The sequence below is a fragment of the Nomia melanderi genome, chromosome 11 (assembly GCF_051020985.1).
Source record: "Nomia melanderi isolate GNS246 chromosome 11, iyNomMela1, whole genome shotgun sequence".
Classification (NCBI taxonomy): Eukaryota; Metazoa; Arthropoda; class Insecta; order Hymenoptera; family Halictidae; genus Nomia; species Nomia melanderi.
Genome location: NC_135009.1, coordinates 1,767,994 through 1,786,788, shown reverse-complemented (window position 1 = coordinate 1,786,788; position 18,795 = coordinate 1,767,994). Strand labels below are relative to the sequence as shown.

The 18,795-nt window shown below is 30.5% G+C and overlaps 2 protein-coding genes across 21 annotated transcripts in view; one reads left to right on the top strand and one right to left on the bottom strand.

Moving 5' to 3' along the window:
- LOC116435176 (uncharacterized) overlaps positions 1-18,795 on the top strand; it is a 384,264-nt gene that overhangs the window by 112,507 nt on the left and 252,962 nt on the right. The window lies entirely within an intron of this gene.
- LOC143175094 (uncharacterized) overlaps positions 17,270-18,795 on the bottom strand; it is a 38,633-nt gene continuing 37,107 nt past the window's right edge. The window contains 1 exon segment of the mRNA XM_076372217.1: positions 17,270-18,004. Coding sequence (XP_076228332.1) covers positions 17,270-18,004 — 735 coding nt within the window.

Sequence of the window (18,795 nt, the reverse complement as noted above, 5' to 3'; positions counted from 1 at the left end):
CCAACAAAGAGATCTAGCCTTGTAAAAACTTCTTTTTGCGACCTAATTTTTTGGTAAAAACAGAAAAACATTAGAATTTCGGTTTTCCCCAGTTGTCCTTAAATTATAAGTTATACGGTTGGGTTTTCTGAATCCAAATTGTGAAGGTAAAATACGTATTAAACATGAGATAAGTAATTCGAATTGTTATATTTCAATTTGCAGAAGTTTCTTTGGCGAAGCAGTAAGAAATAAATAAATTTTGTAATTTATAAAGGTTCGATTATATTTGTTTTCTATATTTTTGTTAAAAGCGTTTTAGTTCTCGTTTTGTGTTGCTTTCTCCTTACGATAAATCTGCACAAAATAAAAATTTTACTCACTATTTCATACAGAAAAATGTAAATATCGCCTGCAATTGGAGAATTGACAATGTTGAAATAAATCCACTTTTAATCGCTTGTCACAGTTTTCCCAAAGAAGCTTTTTTACTAAAGCTTTGAAATCTAGTCATATCGGGTTTCCATCTGTCGTTTACAGTGTATCTTGGTTAATTGATATGCCACCCAGTTTCCCTTTTTTCGGATTTCCCCATTGCGTGTAAACGTCGATTTATCATCGAATGATTGACGTTCAGCCCTTTCGCAAGATCTACAGCTGACAGAGATATATCAGCACAACAATCAACAATGTATTCAGAACCTTATCTCGTATTTCCTATGGCCACCCAGAACGTATCTGATTTCACTTTTGTTTGAAGTTTGCGATGGAAAATTTAGTAAATTTTAAATAAAGTGTGACATATGGATTTTATATTTCCTACAAATGTCCTGTCTTTTCCTTCCATTTGAATACGAAAGAAATATCAGTAGATCATAGATCGACATGTATTTTTAAAAACTTCTGTTTGACTCGTATTATGTATCACTCCCTTTTCGTTGTAGTAAATGTACGAGGCACACAATTCATTGTTAATGAATATAATAACGTTAGGGATGTAATCTAAAACAAAACTAAGTAAACCTGGATCGATTCATCGATGATTTCGGAACTTGTAAACAATATTGATTACTCTTTTTGGGGGAAATTAGAAACTAATACAGTTTTGAGCTCACTTTTAAAAACCGTAAAAAGAGCATAAATCTTTATGTAAACAACAAAATGCTATCTGCAAATATGTTCTAATTGTCTTGTCAAGTGAAAAAACTTATTGCATTTGCGGCTTTGTCTTGTACGTACCGTAGTTGTGACAAATTTCTGGTTTGAATATAATTTTCAGAAAACGAATAACGCTTCTTCATAAGAAATGGTATATTTAAGATTTCATCTTTGAACTTTATCCCTGCTGGACGGTAAGTCGTAAGACACTATAGGATATGAAATCTGAACGACGTGACCACCAGCTGGAATCATAAAAAATCTGCTCGTGAAGCTGTACACTAGCCGTAAACTCGAAAGCTTTGAGTAATGCGGATATAAATTGTTTCACGCCGCCTCATTCTGTTCAGCACGGTTCTTCGCCCTGATATTAAGTTCGAAAATTCCCACGACCAGTACTTTTTATGTTGATCGACATCATCTCTGTATGTAACTTGTTCCAAAAGTAGCATAGATAAAAGTCTTTTTTATTGGTCCAGGTAAGGTATTGGAAAGGTATTGTACAGGACGTTTCAAAAATACATGAATAGCTCACTTGCCAAATCGATTAACTCCATAAAACAAAAAGTGGAGAAAAGTGGTAAAACAATACATTATGTTTTCTAAAATTCCTTTTAAATTATAAATTCAAATAAACATCGTAAACTGTATTACTACAGATATACCTTTTATTTAATGGCATACAAAATGTATAAAATGGAATATCCTTGTAGTAATCGTTATTATTACTGCAATTTTTGCACGATTAAGGGAGTTAATTGATTTGGCAAGTGAAAAGAGTATCAAATTCAATAGTCACTTTTCATAATTATTATTCCTGCCTTCCATGTTAATATTATGACAGTATATTTTTCCCGTTTTTAAAAACTGATACTAAAATTGAAATAATTGTTTAAAAATTCACAAGTAACTGGTTCAGTGACAGTTTGCCTGTAACAGATGAAATATTTTTTATATTTTATTTGTTTTTGCGATGATACAACAACAATAAATAATTTACTATTATCATTTCGTATTACGTTATTGTATTAAAAAATTCTTAACTACTTTTCATTACGTATTAATAAAATTAACAAAGATTTAAATTAGAGTATGGAATTATTTAGATTGGATTCTGAAATAAATAATTTAATATTCAATGGCCAAAAAAATTTTATCATTTAGTAGTGTTAATCCTTATTAATAGAGAAATTTGTTTAAAATATAAATACTTAGGAGCAAATCAAGTGCTTTGATACTAACACTTAACAAAATTCAAAAGCTCGATTTAATCGATTTGGCAAGTGAGTAAATAGTCAGAAAGGAACCATGGGTTGGAAATAAATAATTTGTTTTAATTGTGATATCCAGTGTCCCTTTTTGTTATACGATGAGTCACCGGTCTGAACACCACATAACTTATCTTGTGTCGAATTGCGTCACATTTTGTCATTTTGCACTATAGCAGAACGCAGTTATTGCACTCGCTTTCCCAACTAATCGATATTCGTGTAACAGAAAGGGACACTGGATATCGCGGTCCTTCGCTTTCCCCTGGGAACTCCAACAGCAATTTGCAAGCAAACGAATCATTTCCAACCCACGATTCCTCTCGGACTATTTCCTTTCGCAATGAGTACAACACGATGCAACAAATAAAAAGTTTTAACCGTCTTTTTGAAGGTCAAGATGAATTTTACGAGCAAAGGATGTACGTTTTTATATTCTTCTCCATCAGATGAAGAGTGTAACAACATATTACTATATTTTAGTTATTTATTAACATATATAGTATTTTTACATTTTTCTTCTTTTATTTTATTTATTTTATTTGATATACTGCTTTACTTTTACTTTACTATCCTTTTTATTTATTTTATTTATTTACTAATTATTCACGTTGTTGACTACCCTATTTTACTCTATTTTATTTTTCTTTTTATCTTATAACATACTATTGCTACATAATATATTTATCAGTCATGTTTAAATATAGGTCTATTTATACTACTGAATGCGCAAGCTCTGCTATGTCGACAATTATTTTCTATTATTTATTATGGTGGTGGATCACTCTCGCCATAAAGTCATTTTACTGTATACACCCTCGGCAGAGCATTGTAAGACTGGAAGAACATTATTTGAAAATTATGCTGTGGTGGTCATGACGTATATTTCTGAAACATCCTGTACATGTATAGTATACTTGAACATAGTTTGAAACCTAAAAAAAACTAGACAGACTTAGCAGTAAATTCACGGACATTTATCATACAGTTTGTTCTATCGTTCTTAGAAGAATTTATATTCGTTCATTTAAATCTTAGAAATTGGAGGTTTAAAAGTAAACAATTAGGATATATATTTGTGTAACTGCATCAATCATAATCGACACAAATATTTACCAAATAAGCTTAATACTAAATCTAACGTTAAGTATCCATCTTATCTACATATCAAATCAATTGTTTTCGATGCTTCTCCTGAAAAATTATTTTATTAGTTATTAATTACTTATAAATTTATTCATTATATTGTTAATTCAAAAATGATGCTTGATCAATATTAAGAACTTAAGCGACAAGAAGAAGATTTTTACAAATATTCTAGGCGATGGAAGTAATATAGCTCGTACCATTTTGAAATTTCTGTTCTAAGGTTTTTTTAGGGTAAACCTATGCTCTATTATTAACTTAATGGAAGTTAAACGTATGTATATACATTCATTCTATATAGTAAAATTGCATAAAAATGAAATTTTGTGGTATTTACTCTTTAAAAATTAATACTTAGAATCTCATATATTCAAAACACAAGGTAAGACATTGATAAAACTGTTGATTGAAAAACAATATTAAAACTGTAAAATATAAATCAATTAAAATAATTATACCTTTTTTAATGCCATACAGTTTATTACGATTATAATGTTTCCATTTTTTTTTAGAAAATATTTCGGAATGTTTTGTCTTATACTGTATCAAAAAATTGTTTCAATATCTATATGATGAATAAGACACACTATATTGACAATAAGTAAGAAAACCTTAGTGATCGTAGATCAAAATGTCAACTATTTCCAAAATATGTACTGTTCTAAATAATATATTAACATGTTTTTAAGCCACGGTATTATTTTCGTATAAACCCTCACCGATATATAATGTATACAATATGCCTCATCGTATTCACGATATTCATTTCTGTTATGTTTCAAAACAATCGTTTCCAAACAATTTGCCCAACATAAAGGTTCGTGGTTGAATGCTTTTACCTACAATTTTTTCAATATGTTATGATACTTCATTTAATTTTTCACAATGCACAGCAATTATGAAGTTCAAAAAATGTTACATTGTTTTGAATTGATACAGATTAATGTCTGTATTTTTTATTTAAATTTTATATTCATTTTTTCCTACTTTTCCCTATATGTACGTTGAGTGCAATAGGTGGATGTACACTTATGCCGTTGACTGTAGGTTTCTAAAAGCGTGCTATCGACATTAATAAATCCGACTGAATAACCTCCCTGCCAGTATTTACATCGGGCAACGCCAATGCCGGCGACATGTCTATTTCAGTGCTCATATCTCAGTAACGGTTTATGCGAAAATAACAAGTTCGCGATTTTAGAAATGTTTTAGTGCCAACTGCAAAAGCATGGAATAGAAAATATAAAAATTCAAATAAAAAGTTGAATATAATCCTTATAGGATAACTTCAAGTTATCCCAAGGTTAAATAAATAAGAACGTGATATAATAGCACTTAACACTATATAACTTGTGAATTAAATATTTCGTCGTATTACTCGATTTTCTAAAACAAAATGTCTTAATTTTCTAAAAAAAAAGTAAGTGTTTTCAATTAGTAGACACATTGTGATATTACGTATGAAAACGTGATATTTATGTATGTATGGATGCACACGTCACTGCTATAATTCCAAAAATGTTTATAACTTAGATAAAGTTGATATATCGATATATCTTCACTGAGACTTTTGTCGGTGTAGTGTATTCTATGTAGCCTATAAATATTGAAACACTTTTTTTAAACACACTGTACATAAAATGTTCTGTATCCGATTGTACTTCTTAAAAGGAATAAATTTGTAAACAAAACTTAAACTCAAGTAGAAAATTGTAACATACAGGTTTCATTTATTTTTACATTCAGTGTATACCTGATTGCATTCAGTGATTTTTTTGAAGAGATCTTAGGTAAGAAAATTTTATTCTGTATTCGATTAATTTTTTAAAATATTCAGTAAATGTTTCACTACTGTTTACAATAGGTATTAGGAGAAATCAGTTTCGGAATCAGTTCGGCAATTCTGCAACGTTAGGCAAAGAAGTTTAGATGAAATCGAGAAAATTGGAAAGAAGTGGACAAATGAACGTAGTAAAAACGTATGAGGATTTCACAAAAAGAAAGACGAACGACGTGCAAAGAAAAACAACTGACGAAAGAAACAGACGCGTAGAAAAGTTACCAACATAAGCTAGGAGAATGAAAAATTGAAGGCTGCAAGGCAAAAAAAGGGAAGAGTTGAACAGCAAAAAGAAGCTATAGATCTAAGGACATTTAGCGGCGTAAAAGAAAGAGCGTAGGTAATAAGTGAGAGAATATAGGAAGATTTAGATTTCGGAGAAGAATAGCATGAAAGAATAAAGGAAGAACAAAAAGAAGAGAAAAAGGAGATCGAATTGGTGACAATATTAAAAGAAACTTGTAAAGTTAGATATAAGAAGGATATTACCTAGTGTTTGAACATTATTCTGTTTTTGATTACGTCGAATGAATGACATCTGAAGATATAATTCTTACTAACCCTTTTACCGTTGGAATTCAGTTTGAAAAATTCCTTGTTTCGCAATAAAAAAAAATCAAAAACTGAAGTGTGTATATACTTGTCAACCGCAGTACGAATGCACCTGGGGTATATTTTAATGAAAAACTAGAGCAAAACAAAGAAGAATTACATGTTTATCTGAAAAAAATAAAGAATTCATCGTTAAAAGAATTAGTATCATTTCAAGCTTTAAAGTGACATGTATACTCGTCAAACGCAGTTAACTGGTTAATTAATTGTTTTGTAATTGTTGTACGACAGTCATGCATTTATTTTCCGAGTATGTGGCTAGTCATGTATAGCTTTAAGTGTCAAAGTTTTGAGTGAAGTTAAAAAAATGAAGAGGAGGTGGGCTCGTTGACACATGTGTCCAAGTAGACTTCACACAAATGTACTTAAGTACTTACGTCGCGATAAATACACGATAATGCACGTCGCGATAAATATAAAAGTGCAATATATATTTTAGTAAAATAATAATTAGCCAAATTAATAATATAACTTTTCTTTTCATTGATAATTATAATTCACGAATTTATGAAAATGAGGTTAAACATTTTACAGTAGACAACGATATTTAGGAATTTTAGTTGGCAAGTAAAACGTAAAGTATCATAATAACTCAGTCCTTAAAGCTAAAGTTCGTTGATTGATAAAAGAATGGCTGTCATAAACCTTTATCGGCACGCCGTACAGTAAGGCAGAATCGTAAAAATCCGAACCCAATTTTCGACCCCCTTGGAGATCAATGAAAATTTGCAAGAAATCAAACGGTATTGCTTGAGAAAGCTTCGAAAATGGGGAAAAGTGCTTGTTCCAGAGGAATTCTATTTCCTTTGAAATAAGCGTATTTTCTTTATTATAACTTATAGTTTCATTAGAGGTAAGAGTTAATTTATCTAATTATATATGTTAAAGAGTAGTCTTGTATCTATATATGCGTGAATTTTAAAATTATAGATCTGTTACAACCAGAGATTCAAAACAGTTATGATATTGGTTTCGGTTCTTGAAATAGTTTCAATCAGACGCGATATATAACAGTTTCAAACAATTATTTTTTGAATTTTTTTAATCCTTGATTACAACCCCTTCAATCATACCTCTCCGTAAATTTAAATTTTTTATCGTTTTTTCACTTCAATTGGATTTACAAAACGGTATTTGTTAGAATCTACTTAACCCATTCGACCAGGGTTTTTTAAAGATAATCTCCAAGACTCGAAACCATCACTTTCACCATTACTGTTCCTGTTTTGTAAATCCGATAATATTAATTATGGGTTATTCTTTTAGGACTTAGCTTGAAAGGAATACAAGTTTTAATTTTCGTACACCTTAATTTTTACTACTAACTAGTGAAGTTAGCTAGCTGTTAACTACTAAATGGCAATAGAAATTTATGATCATTGTACACAGGGTGTATGAATAATCTTTTTGGCTAAGTACTCTATTATACGGTCAATGTGTGATTAATTTCGAATGGGTTATGTAACATTGTTTCCTTCGAATTACATCCTTTAGCAATTAGCTAAGTTTCAATTTCTTAGGACGAAAGTTTCATCATGAAACACCCCCTATAGGGGCAGATTTATAAGGGTAGTTTCTTATCTTACTAAATAAATAATATCGGAATCAGATTCGGCGACCCTAAAGAACTCTGAAACAGGTATGTTCGTAATTATTAACGTAAGATTTAAAGATACATGAATGTACTCTGGATTCTTAGGATTCTGGTTGCTTTGCGTCGGGAGACATGCACGGACTCGGCGCAGATAATGATAAGTCGAACTTTAATTACAGTTTTTAAGTAACTTTTCACGCATGATCCATCTTAGCAGAGGTTTTTTGTTTAGTCTGAAGTAAAACCAATTAGAAATTGAAACTGGTAAACCGTCTATACTTAAGTAAGTTATTAAAACGTTTTTCTCCATTTTACTACAGGGTCAATTAAGTCCTCGTGAGCCAATCGCAACAATCTCTTTTTCAAAAAGCTGCGAGTCTTTATTGACACTTTGAGTGCCGCAACTTTCAGAAATAGACACAATTTTTCGCTATGTTTCTGTCTTCTACAAATGGAAGGCAACTTCAAGTGCTCAAATAGTAATCATCTTTATACAATATTTTTCATGTTCAAAGTGTCTTAACTCGGAATCTGAACACTAGAACTACTAGATGGGTCAGCACGTCTTATTTCTGATTTCCTCTTTTACCATTATTGAAAAGATACAGATATTTCTATGAAAAATTATTAACGGAACTAATTCAGTAATAGCAAAACTGAAATGCAACTCAATTGGAATCTCAATAAACGCATGCTTATGGTTTTTATAAAGAAATTTGTAAAAGTCAGTTTAAGTGGTCGGTAGTTCTAGTGTTACATACGCAAATTAAAAAAAATGTAACGATACTATGCAACTTAAAACCTTTAAATATATAACCAAGTTATAACCCAATTAAAAAATTCTTTTTTATCACAGAAGTTAATATTCGTAAAAACTAAAGTCGAACATTTTTTAAAGTTCTAACTTCAATTTGTAAGATAATTTTAGTGAAGGGAAAGTTTAACACCAGACATCTGCGTTTCGTCAATCGATGCTTTTTGAAGGGAAAGCGTATCTCGAGGCGCAATAAACAGAGCGAGAGCTACGTACACAAGAAAGGGTCTACCGACTAAACAGTGCCCTTTCCAGGGCATTCTTCCTGTAACCTCCAACCGAAGAGCATTAAATTAAAAGAAGTAACATTCAAACCAAGTTTGTACCATCCCATTATTCAGCCAACAAAATCCTATCTTACAAATTCTACATAATTTTTTAAATGTAATAAATATACAGTATTTCATAAAATTAAGGGATTACTACATTGTAATCGAAATACACTTGGAATTTAAAGTGTTAACACAGTAGACACGGAAAAGGTAATACTCATACTTTTATAGGCTAATATTTACCCCTTCCTATTGAATAATGTCATAGGTATTAATACAATTAACATTGGATAAGTGCAACACAAATCGGGATCTAAATATTGCAATTATCAAAAGCATTCTGCACTTCTTTTATACTTTACTGATTTTTGCCCGCTAGACATGCAAGTAACGTTTGTGCTGTAACTGTATTCCGAACAAAATGTGTTGACATTTTGTAGGCGAACGACAGAAACAAAGCTATAAAACAAAAGTTGAAAACGAAGGACTGTAACCTCAGTGTATACCTGACTTTTACCGCTGCATATTTATAAACACCCAGAACGATGACCGCAAACAATTAAATGGTTCTAAAGTTGTCACACAAATACAGTGTGAGACCAAGACTCATTTATCCGGAGACCTAAATAAACTTTCAGTAATTAAACAGTTCCACGAAAATCACTTAGGGTAGACCGGGGCGAATCGAATCAGTTCAGATTTAACAGCGAAAAACTATACGGAATTTAGACATCTTAGAGACTAATAATAATCAGCATATTTGAATTTCCAAGCTTAGATTGCCATTTTAAATGTAAAATTTCGAATAACGTATTTTTTCGTTGCGTTCGCTTCGATTTGAACAGGTGCTGGTGACAAAGAATGGTTTGAAACAATTGAAGATGTATTGGATTAAGTGTAAAGAAGGTATACGAAGTAATGTGGACAGTCAGCATGCTGATATCTATAACAACGTAATGAATATGGCCAATATTCTTATTTTTATCCGCTTCGTCCCGTGTTCCTATTCGCCCCGGTCTACTCTATTCGCAAATTTTCATTCAAAAAACTTTGTCTAAAAAGTTCTTGTGTGAAAACATCAATTTGGAAAGTTACAAGCCAACTCTCGTCTGTAAGGAGTCGTTTTTAATTCATAAACATTCAAAGAGTTGATGGTGAATTCATTCAGTCAGTCATTCATGAATTTGATTGCAGGCACGCGTTTAGATTCAGGCCGCAGTTGACCTAGACAGATTCGCTTTTAACATAGGTCCTTTATTAGAGCTCGTTATACGGAGAGCTCAGAGGTCCAACAGTAAGCACATTTTCACTGTAAACATTTAAAGAGCTTAATTATACAGGTAATATTTCAATTGTTTTACGAATTCAGAATTTTAAGCATAAAATTCTTGTAATTCTTTACGGTCGAAGCCCGAAATATTCTTGGTAAAGCTGTTTTACGAGCAAATTACTTGGGTACTTATAATTACGATCAGTACGACGGGTATACCTTTCGGAAAATACGATCGCGTCGGGTTAAATTGTGTGAAATGAAAATGCGATTTATAGTGATTGACTACTGAGGCCTTCATATACTTCTTAAAATCTAAAAGCCAATGGAGTTGTTTAAATTTTTTTAATGGCAATGATAAGTAATAATTTCTGATGTCTCATTTTAAACAACAATTAACGTATTGTGAAACCTCGAACTTTGTTAGGTACGTACGTTTGTTTTTCTCAAATTAATTAATCTCCACTCTTTCATCACAGTGGATCTTCTTTTAAAGAATGTTTGTACGATTCATGGAAGACCTCCGATTTAAAAACTTTTGCAAACATTAGTAAATTCATCTTAATATTTCGAACTAATCACACTTTGGATTCATACGAAGTTTATCTCATTCTTTGGAGTTACAGCTTATATTCAAATTTCAATTTTATAGATGTAAATACCTAATATATTCAGAACTTGTATTTATGTTACTTTTTATATTAATTATAGACCTTTTATTTTGTTTTTATTTAGTTTATTTTGAATCTACAATAATTAACAATTAATTTATCAACTCCAATTATAAATTGTTACAATGATATGTTACCTTATTAAAATCTCTTGACTACTCACAGAAAAACGAGGCATGTGCACATTATATTTCTTTAATAAATTAACAAAGTCATTAAATTAATTAATTGGTTTTATCAGCTAAAATGGGATGCAAGATGCAAAAAGATTTCAATTGATGCAACGAAGTGAAATACAACAGGTATCGATTTTACAATATGAATGCCTAGCATTGGAAATCTGTGCAAAGCGAGTTCAGTGAGCAATATTCATATAATTTTCAGTAGTGACATTGGGAAATATTCCGATTAAGATCAAAATATTCAATGAAACTACACCGGTATCACAATTTTTCACCGGAATCGAACTTATTTATAATTACAATCAACTTTATAAATCTTGCTTTTGATGAATATAAGAAAAACCTTTGTCTTTAAGATAATCTCGGTATTTTTACATATTCATTCACAGGAACACTATTTTACTTGTAAGTGCAATGTACATATTTTTCTTAATTTAAAAAATTAGGGAAGTTAACTAAAAATGATAAGCCTAAATTGATATTTTAATATTACTCGTAATTACATTAGCTATTTCGCAAATTACTTTATTCCCTGTACCAAAAATAAATATTAGATGTATAAAATACGAAGAAAAGAATCATTCATTAGTGCATAAAGTGTAAGTACCATTAAATAATTGTATTTATGATTTGAAAAATGAACGAAGAATTTGAATATACTAAAGATAGTGAAAATTGTAGTAGCAAAACAGCATCAACAATAAGTGAGAAATATACATTGACTATAAAAATCCTTAATTAGGTATGTAAGAGAAAAGAAACAATCTGTCTTCCTAAATCAGATATCCGTTAACTAGGTATATATATATGTATATTACTAATTAAGTATATTACATATATATATATTTTTTTTGGAAAAACTTCAAATAAGCATTATTTATTTCGATAAGGGTTATCTGAGTAAGAATAACTCATAGTACCATTCCATTTTATAAAGCGAAAAGGATTTCGTTTGTTAAGTTCGTAGTTGCAGTGAAAAAGTTTGTTATATATTAAATGATCAGCATATCTGTTCCTATTTAATTCAAACAAACCAAGCTGATCTCTACATAATTGAAACAAATACAATTTTTCTGTATTTAATTAAAGCAAATCAAGTTGGATTTTATTTAATTAGAAAAAATAAATTGTGTCTTTATTTAATATAAGTAAATAAAGCTAATGCCTTCTTAGTAGTTTTGATGCTTTCACGGCTTGGAATATTACATTCATTTCTGGCTTTCGGATGAGAGCCGTGTCCACTAGGAATTTGTTCCCAACGTTTCGCCAACATTGCAGCTGGCTTCATCAGAGGGCTAAAGGTACACTGATACTGCCTTCTTATTTTGAAATTGCGGAGTCGAAGAAAACATCTAATATGTATTGTATTTGGTCTACATTTTAGATATTTGTGATTTGCTATATGTTGGACTACTCAATAATCTTAAAATTTTCATGCAGGATACATTTCACTGAGAATTACATGCTATTTTTTAATTATTAAACGTATAATTTTCAATATTATTCAATATCAGCGTTTGTAAGTTATCTTTCCTTCAAACCAATTAAAAATTCAAAATGTTCAAACAGTACGAAACAGACTAAAAACAAGTTAGAAAGTAGGTAAATATGAAACGTAAATTTGAATATGTATGAAATAAGTCGAATAACGTAAACATACAAATAATTAATAATATAGGAGAAAATAGTAAAGAGGAGCAAAATGGGAATAGTCAAATTGAAGCAAAAAAGTGGCAGAAAATCTAAGGAAAATTCTAGCAAAAGTAGCAAAAATGGTAAAAAGTAGTCCATACCTATGTAAATGGGTATAAAATTGCTATAACAACGCATATTCAAATGAGAGAAGTGTATTACTCGGAATCTTAAGATATGCAAGTTAAAATCATACAATTAAAGAACTCTCTTTTATTACACAAGTTAATATATATAAAAACTGAAGTGTAAATTTTGTATCTAACCAAGTTCTAACTTCAATTCTACATCATTTCTATGTGGCGATATAAAATTTTACAACTAATTTTAAGGAAATTAATTTGAAAAATTGTTGCGTATCCGAATATTTATCTGTAACTGGTTGATATATCTGCTATGATCTATTATTTCAAAATAAATAGGTATTATTATTTTACTAACATTTACAACATCTTTCGCAAAGCCGTACAGATCTGTTTATTATTAATAATCGCATTTTACTACATAAATGGTGATACTTATCCATCTAATTTAATCTTTTTAAATACAAATCTATACCGGTCTTGAGTCAAAATTCTTTCATCAACGGATGAAGTATTTAAATTTATAACATCGAAAATAACAATTGAAACAATTCGTCTTATTTATATAGACTAGTTGTCTTCTAATACAGTCCTTTCTATAACAAAATTAACCTGATTATTTAAAAGTGTGTAGAAAGTTTACTTGTAATGGATTAATACTTAATAAGGCATTTATATGAATAGAAATATGTTTAAAAATTAACTATTTTATATATTTTCCATTTCTATAGGCTGTGTTAATACTTATAGACGATAAAAAAGTAATTTTACTTATAGACAAGAGATATTAACAATTAACAATAAGTAAGACTCGCGAAAAATAAATAATTTGATAGTGCTGTGGTGTCCACATTTATCGGAAATAGAAACTTTGCAATAAATAAATATTCTGAAATTTTAATTTATATTTTAATAAAGAATCACGTTGTTCTCCCTTAAATCAGTTATTTCATCGTAATTTACATATTTGGAACTATTAACACTACACTCTGTGTTTTTCTACCTATACAAAATAAAGTAGATACTTAGTTACATACTTTCATTAAGATTGGTACTTTTAGTAGTTCAATTGGAAATGATGTCTGTATTTGTAACAGAATACAGTCTTCCCTCAGTATTATTTTGTCATTAAGTTACCATTTTGTACGTTACTCCAATTCTCTGTTCCAAATGTTCCTAATCTTTAAATCAATTTTCATTGCATCTTCTTTTCATGCAGAAATCCTTGGATAACATAGCAGAATGGGCAGAAAAGCGAAATTTTATACGAATTACATGTTACGGAATTACGCATTACATTCACTAAATAATTTAGTAGCCCAAACATTAAGTTTAATGATGAAATCTTCGTCGCAGAAAATAATGTTAAATATCGCTGAATACTGGAATATAAATCTCCTTTATTAATACAGAATAAAATATTATTGTGCAAAGTTGCAATAATCCTAATATGAATGTACGGTACTCAGTTGTGGGACTGTGCCAAGAATAGTAACCTGGAAATCATCCAGAGATTTCAAAATAAAGCTATGAGAACAATAGCAGCCGCACCATGGTATAGTAGTGGCGGAACCCTCCACCGAGATTTAAAAATAAAATACATAAAAAAGCAAGCACAAGAACTGGCAAGAACAGAATAAAAACTTATTCTCATGAATTGACCAAAAACTTAACCAAACTCCGTGTTACAGACTGAAATGAGCAAATCCATTTGACCTCTGGAAACAATAAATAATGAAATACAGTGAAGACATTATTCGGTGATTTTTTACATATGTGTGATAAATCTACATACATCAAATTTACTGAATGTAAATATAATTTAGAAAAAGAATTCAACCTTCTCATTGATCTTTCATATATCAGTGCAACTATCACGTTTATAGCAGCGACCTTTCATTTAAAAATTCAGAAGGGACAAGGGAAATACGTCCACTTGCGGGGCTTGGCCTAATATGTACATTCAATGACAAACGGATAGCACATTATATAAATAAGATGTTTTTAACTTTTAAAATTATATATTGAATTACTTTTGATGTTTATACCGTTTAATGAGAATAAAAAATTATTAGAATGTATTTAAATAGATTAATTACAAAAAGCAAAACATTTATTTTACAATATTTACTGAAAAGTGAAAATTAGTGCGTTGAAAATGTAGCATATTCTACTTAAACTACTTAATACATAAAAGAAAATATTATTTCATTTTTTGTAACTGCTCCTTTTGTTTGTATAACTGACAGTAAATGTCTAGGAACAGGTTTAAATAATATTTAACAAATTTTTTGCTTAATAACGTGCCAGTTTCGCTTAATACAGTATTTTAATTCTTGAATAGTACTCTTAGCGTATACTAATATCACTTATTATGCCCATGATTTTTCGATAATGATCAAATCCGATGACTTAATCGGCCACTCTAAAATTTGAATATTTTATTGTCTAAAGTATTCTTATACAAACTTTGCTCTATTGACACTTGCATTGTCCGGTTATAAAATAAAATTTTGCCCTACAATTTTTACTATCTGTTTCTTAAATTGTTCGTCTGTTAAATTAATATAATCCAAACCGTTCATTTTTCCATTTCTAAACTTAGTTTCAGTTTTATCGTAATAAACATTCCTGTTGATAAGAACTTTGAAATTTGCATTGCAAATAAACATTAATCTTTAAATTCAGCAGTTCAGGAGGTGCGAATACTTTTGTGACTCACTGTATGTATTTTTGAGACACCCTATACATATAGAAAAAATAGTCGTTCAGAATGACACTCCTGATAACATATTATTTCAAGGTTATTTTCGGCGAAGAGCACAAACATCTGAACATTTACCGTATTAACATTTTACTTACTGTTTATGTTGGTAGTAATATAATAAGCTCCCCATACGTGTTAAGTATTTTGCAATTACTTAGTATAGTTTACTATATAGTGTATTCTATCGTTACTAGCGAAATGGATATCCCTGCACTTCAACCTTGGAAATGAAGGGTTTAAAAATAGACGGTTAGAATATATATTCGTGTAATTGTATCAATGAAAACCAATGTAAACATTTACCGAATGATATTTATAAAATTCAATATGCGTCAAATTGAGACGTTCCATAAACCTAGTGTATTAGTGACGTGCCTTCACTCCAGTAAACTGGTAGCTAAAGTATTAACGTATTAAAGCATTTTGAACGAGTACAAAAAAGGTACAATGAAATGCCAGAAATTCTCGTGATAGGTAAAAAACTCTAGAACAGAAAACACGAGAATTCTCGTGATCCATTTGGAATGCATTAAAGACAACGTATAAATTTCACGATTGTTGGCTCTGGTCGTTAACTGTGGTCCTTATCACAATAGGCAATAAGTAAGTTCTGCTCTCATACGCAAGAAGCAAGAGAATGGAGATTATTCCTTTTGATGTGGTCTGAAGTTAATTGGAGGAAACAATAACAGCACGCGATAGAATTGTCTGGGCATTACTCGTGTTTAACTACACCGTGTTTACTCGAATAATGCTATGTATATTTCTATAATGATCGAACATTCGGATATCTAAACAGTCCGAGCTGCCAATAATAAACAAATATAAATGCCGTTTAAAAGTAAAGAATGTAAACAAATAAAAAGGACAGCTGGCCTATTTTTCATTTTAGTTTTATCAACTATTATATCAAAAACGAAGTGAATTGTTTCCTTACCATGACTAATATCGTATAAACGAAAGAACATTAATATCTTACTAAGTTATTAACAGTTATCATCTTACTGAGAATATGAGAAAAAAGTATGGAGGTTAATTTAATACAGAAATTATCGATATTTATATGAGTTGTTCACAGATAAAAGAGTTTGTTTACCTTTCATTTTGTATAATTAATCATTTCGGCAAATGAGTGGCTTATATAGGGTTTTACAGATACACAAATATCAGTTTTGAATTTTTCTTTATCCGCCATTCTATATGTATGTATTGTGAAATAAGTATTCAACTTCATCCTTCTTTCATTCAATTCTTTCTGTTTGCTTGACTGCGGACAGTGGAACATTCATTCAAATACGTCTTAAGCAAATTTTTGACGGTAATTGAAACTGTAAGAAAAGTCTACGAATGTCTTAAGGGGGGAAATACCTTTAGACGGATGAAAACAAGCTAATCTTTATGAATTTTTTTGTAAAGGAAGAAATTGTTTTACATTTTTGAAACTTTGGTTATCATTTATTATATTCTTTCTCTATTACAACGTATTTTTTGTTTTTCAAAATATTAAAAAATGGCGGAGTTATGTCCCTGTTTTTCGGGAAGCTCTAGCATTGGCTAAATTAATTTGAAACAAACCAAGACATATTTCGATAACTAACACTTACAGTTTGTAGATGAACCTAAAGAAAGTGAAAAATATTGAAAATTGAAAAAATGGCACGCTTTTAAACAGAAACTTTGAATTTTACATGAAATTTTCGCTATATTTTGCAATAAAAAGGTACTTTTATTTACAATTTATTTCATATCTCTAGGTTCATATAGAAAACAATATTGTTATGGATATGTGTGCAAAATTTCAGCAAGATTGATTGAGTAGTTTTTGGGTTATTGATTCCACCGATTTCGAAAATGTAGTTTTGAGATAAACACGTTCAAAGTTTCGATAAGTGATAACTTAATAATTTCAATGACTTATCAGCTAGTCTGCGATTCCTGCGCCATACAATATTCCTTCTGTTTCCTCATAAAGCTGATTTTCCTCCATACGTTGCTCTCTTCTTGCTTTTCGAGCCTCTTTGGTAGTTAATGAGGTGCGTCGCTCCTGTCGAATTACTCTCTGTTCGTCGATTTTGTCGGCGTATGTTTTTGCTTGTTTTCCAATTACAATATTCAAAGCACTCATAGTTCTTAAAACTGAAGCATATCCTTCGTTAAATAAGCCAGCTGCCAAATATGCTGCAATTTCAATAATTTTTATTCCTGAGTGCAGGTGCTTTGGAGCGAAGCGCCAAACAGTTGAGTTGAAACTCTCGTTATTGTTCTGAGTGTGTCCGCCCAAGCACCTCTCAAGTAGATTCTCTTCAGATAAATCTTCGTAAATTGGTAGGATGTGCTTCTGCACGTCTGGATGTAGTGGTGCAGGATGTTCTATAAGGTCCAAATTTGCTCCTGTAGCTAGAGCTTTCTGCCACTTGCACCAGCTGTCATTTCCTAGCGGGCAGTATTCGTGCCTTGGATTTTCTTTGGTGGATCATAAGTGATAATACGAGGCCATTATAGCTTTCTTCATATTTTCCACACTATGAATATTTCTTTGTATGGCTAAGCCGTAGTATGCGGTGAGCTTCTTGATAAGCGTATCAGTCAGCTTGCCTTTTCCACCGAGGTTTTGTTTTTTTTTTAATATTTCGAAGCCGGCTGTATGATAATTTTTCTTGTATAACGCAAAAAATGTAAAGTATCATGTTTACAATGATTGAAACGAGGGAATTATGAAAGGCGGGTCCTCCGCTTCGAGCGTGCGAATATATACTTGCGGTGGGCTACCACCTGTGAGTCCCCATTATGGGGTATAGCATCAGAAGGGCTCCGAATTTCGCTTTAAAACTTTGGCACCATACTCTTAAGATGTTATACTAACATCCTATAGAAAAAAAAATATTAGGATTTTTTAAGGTTCTAAAGGTATTTCCCCCCTTAAAAGGTTTTTCACGAAAGAGCACGAACTTTCAGACACAAACGTTTATAAAATGATTATCGAAGTAACACCAGGAGTTAGTATATTTTTCTTTTTCTAGATGATGAAATCTGAAACATCTATCATTCGTATTACATCAAATGGCCAATGAATTTTAAATTTCAATGAAACCTAACTGAGAAGTTTATTAAATTTTCCATTAAAATAATATTGTCAACAATTTAATAATTCGTAAATATTTATAGGCAAATTTTCAGTGAATATGTAACAAATACTGGTAAATTAGAATTCGGGCAGAAATTCCTGAATATATGTATTTTAAAAGAATCAGTTCGATACTAATGTATAATTATGAATTAGATCTAAAGTCGCAAGATAAAATTAGCTTGCGTACATTATTTACAAAATACAGAATTTATCAGTTCTTTAATAGTTGTGTTAGCTGTAAAGTAAAATTAGATACTTATTGAGAATGAATTATAGAACAGTTACCCAAGTGCTCCTTCTATTTCAAGATACATTATCGT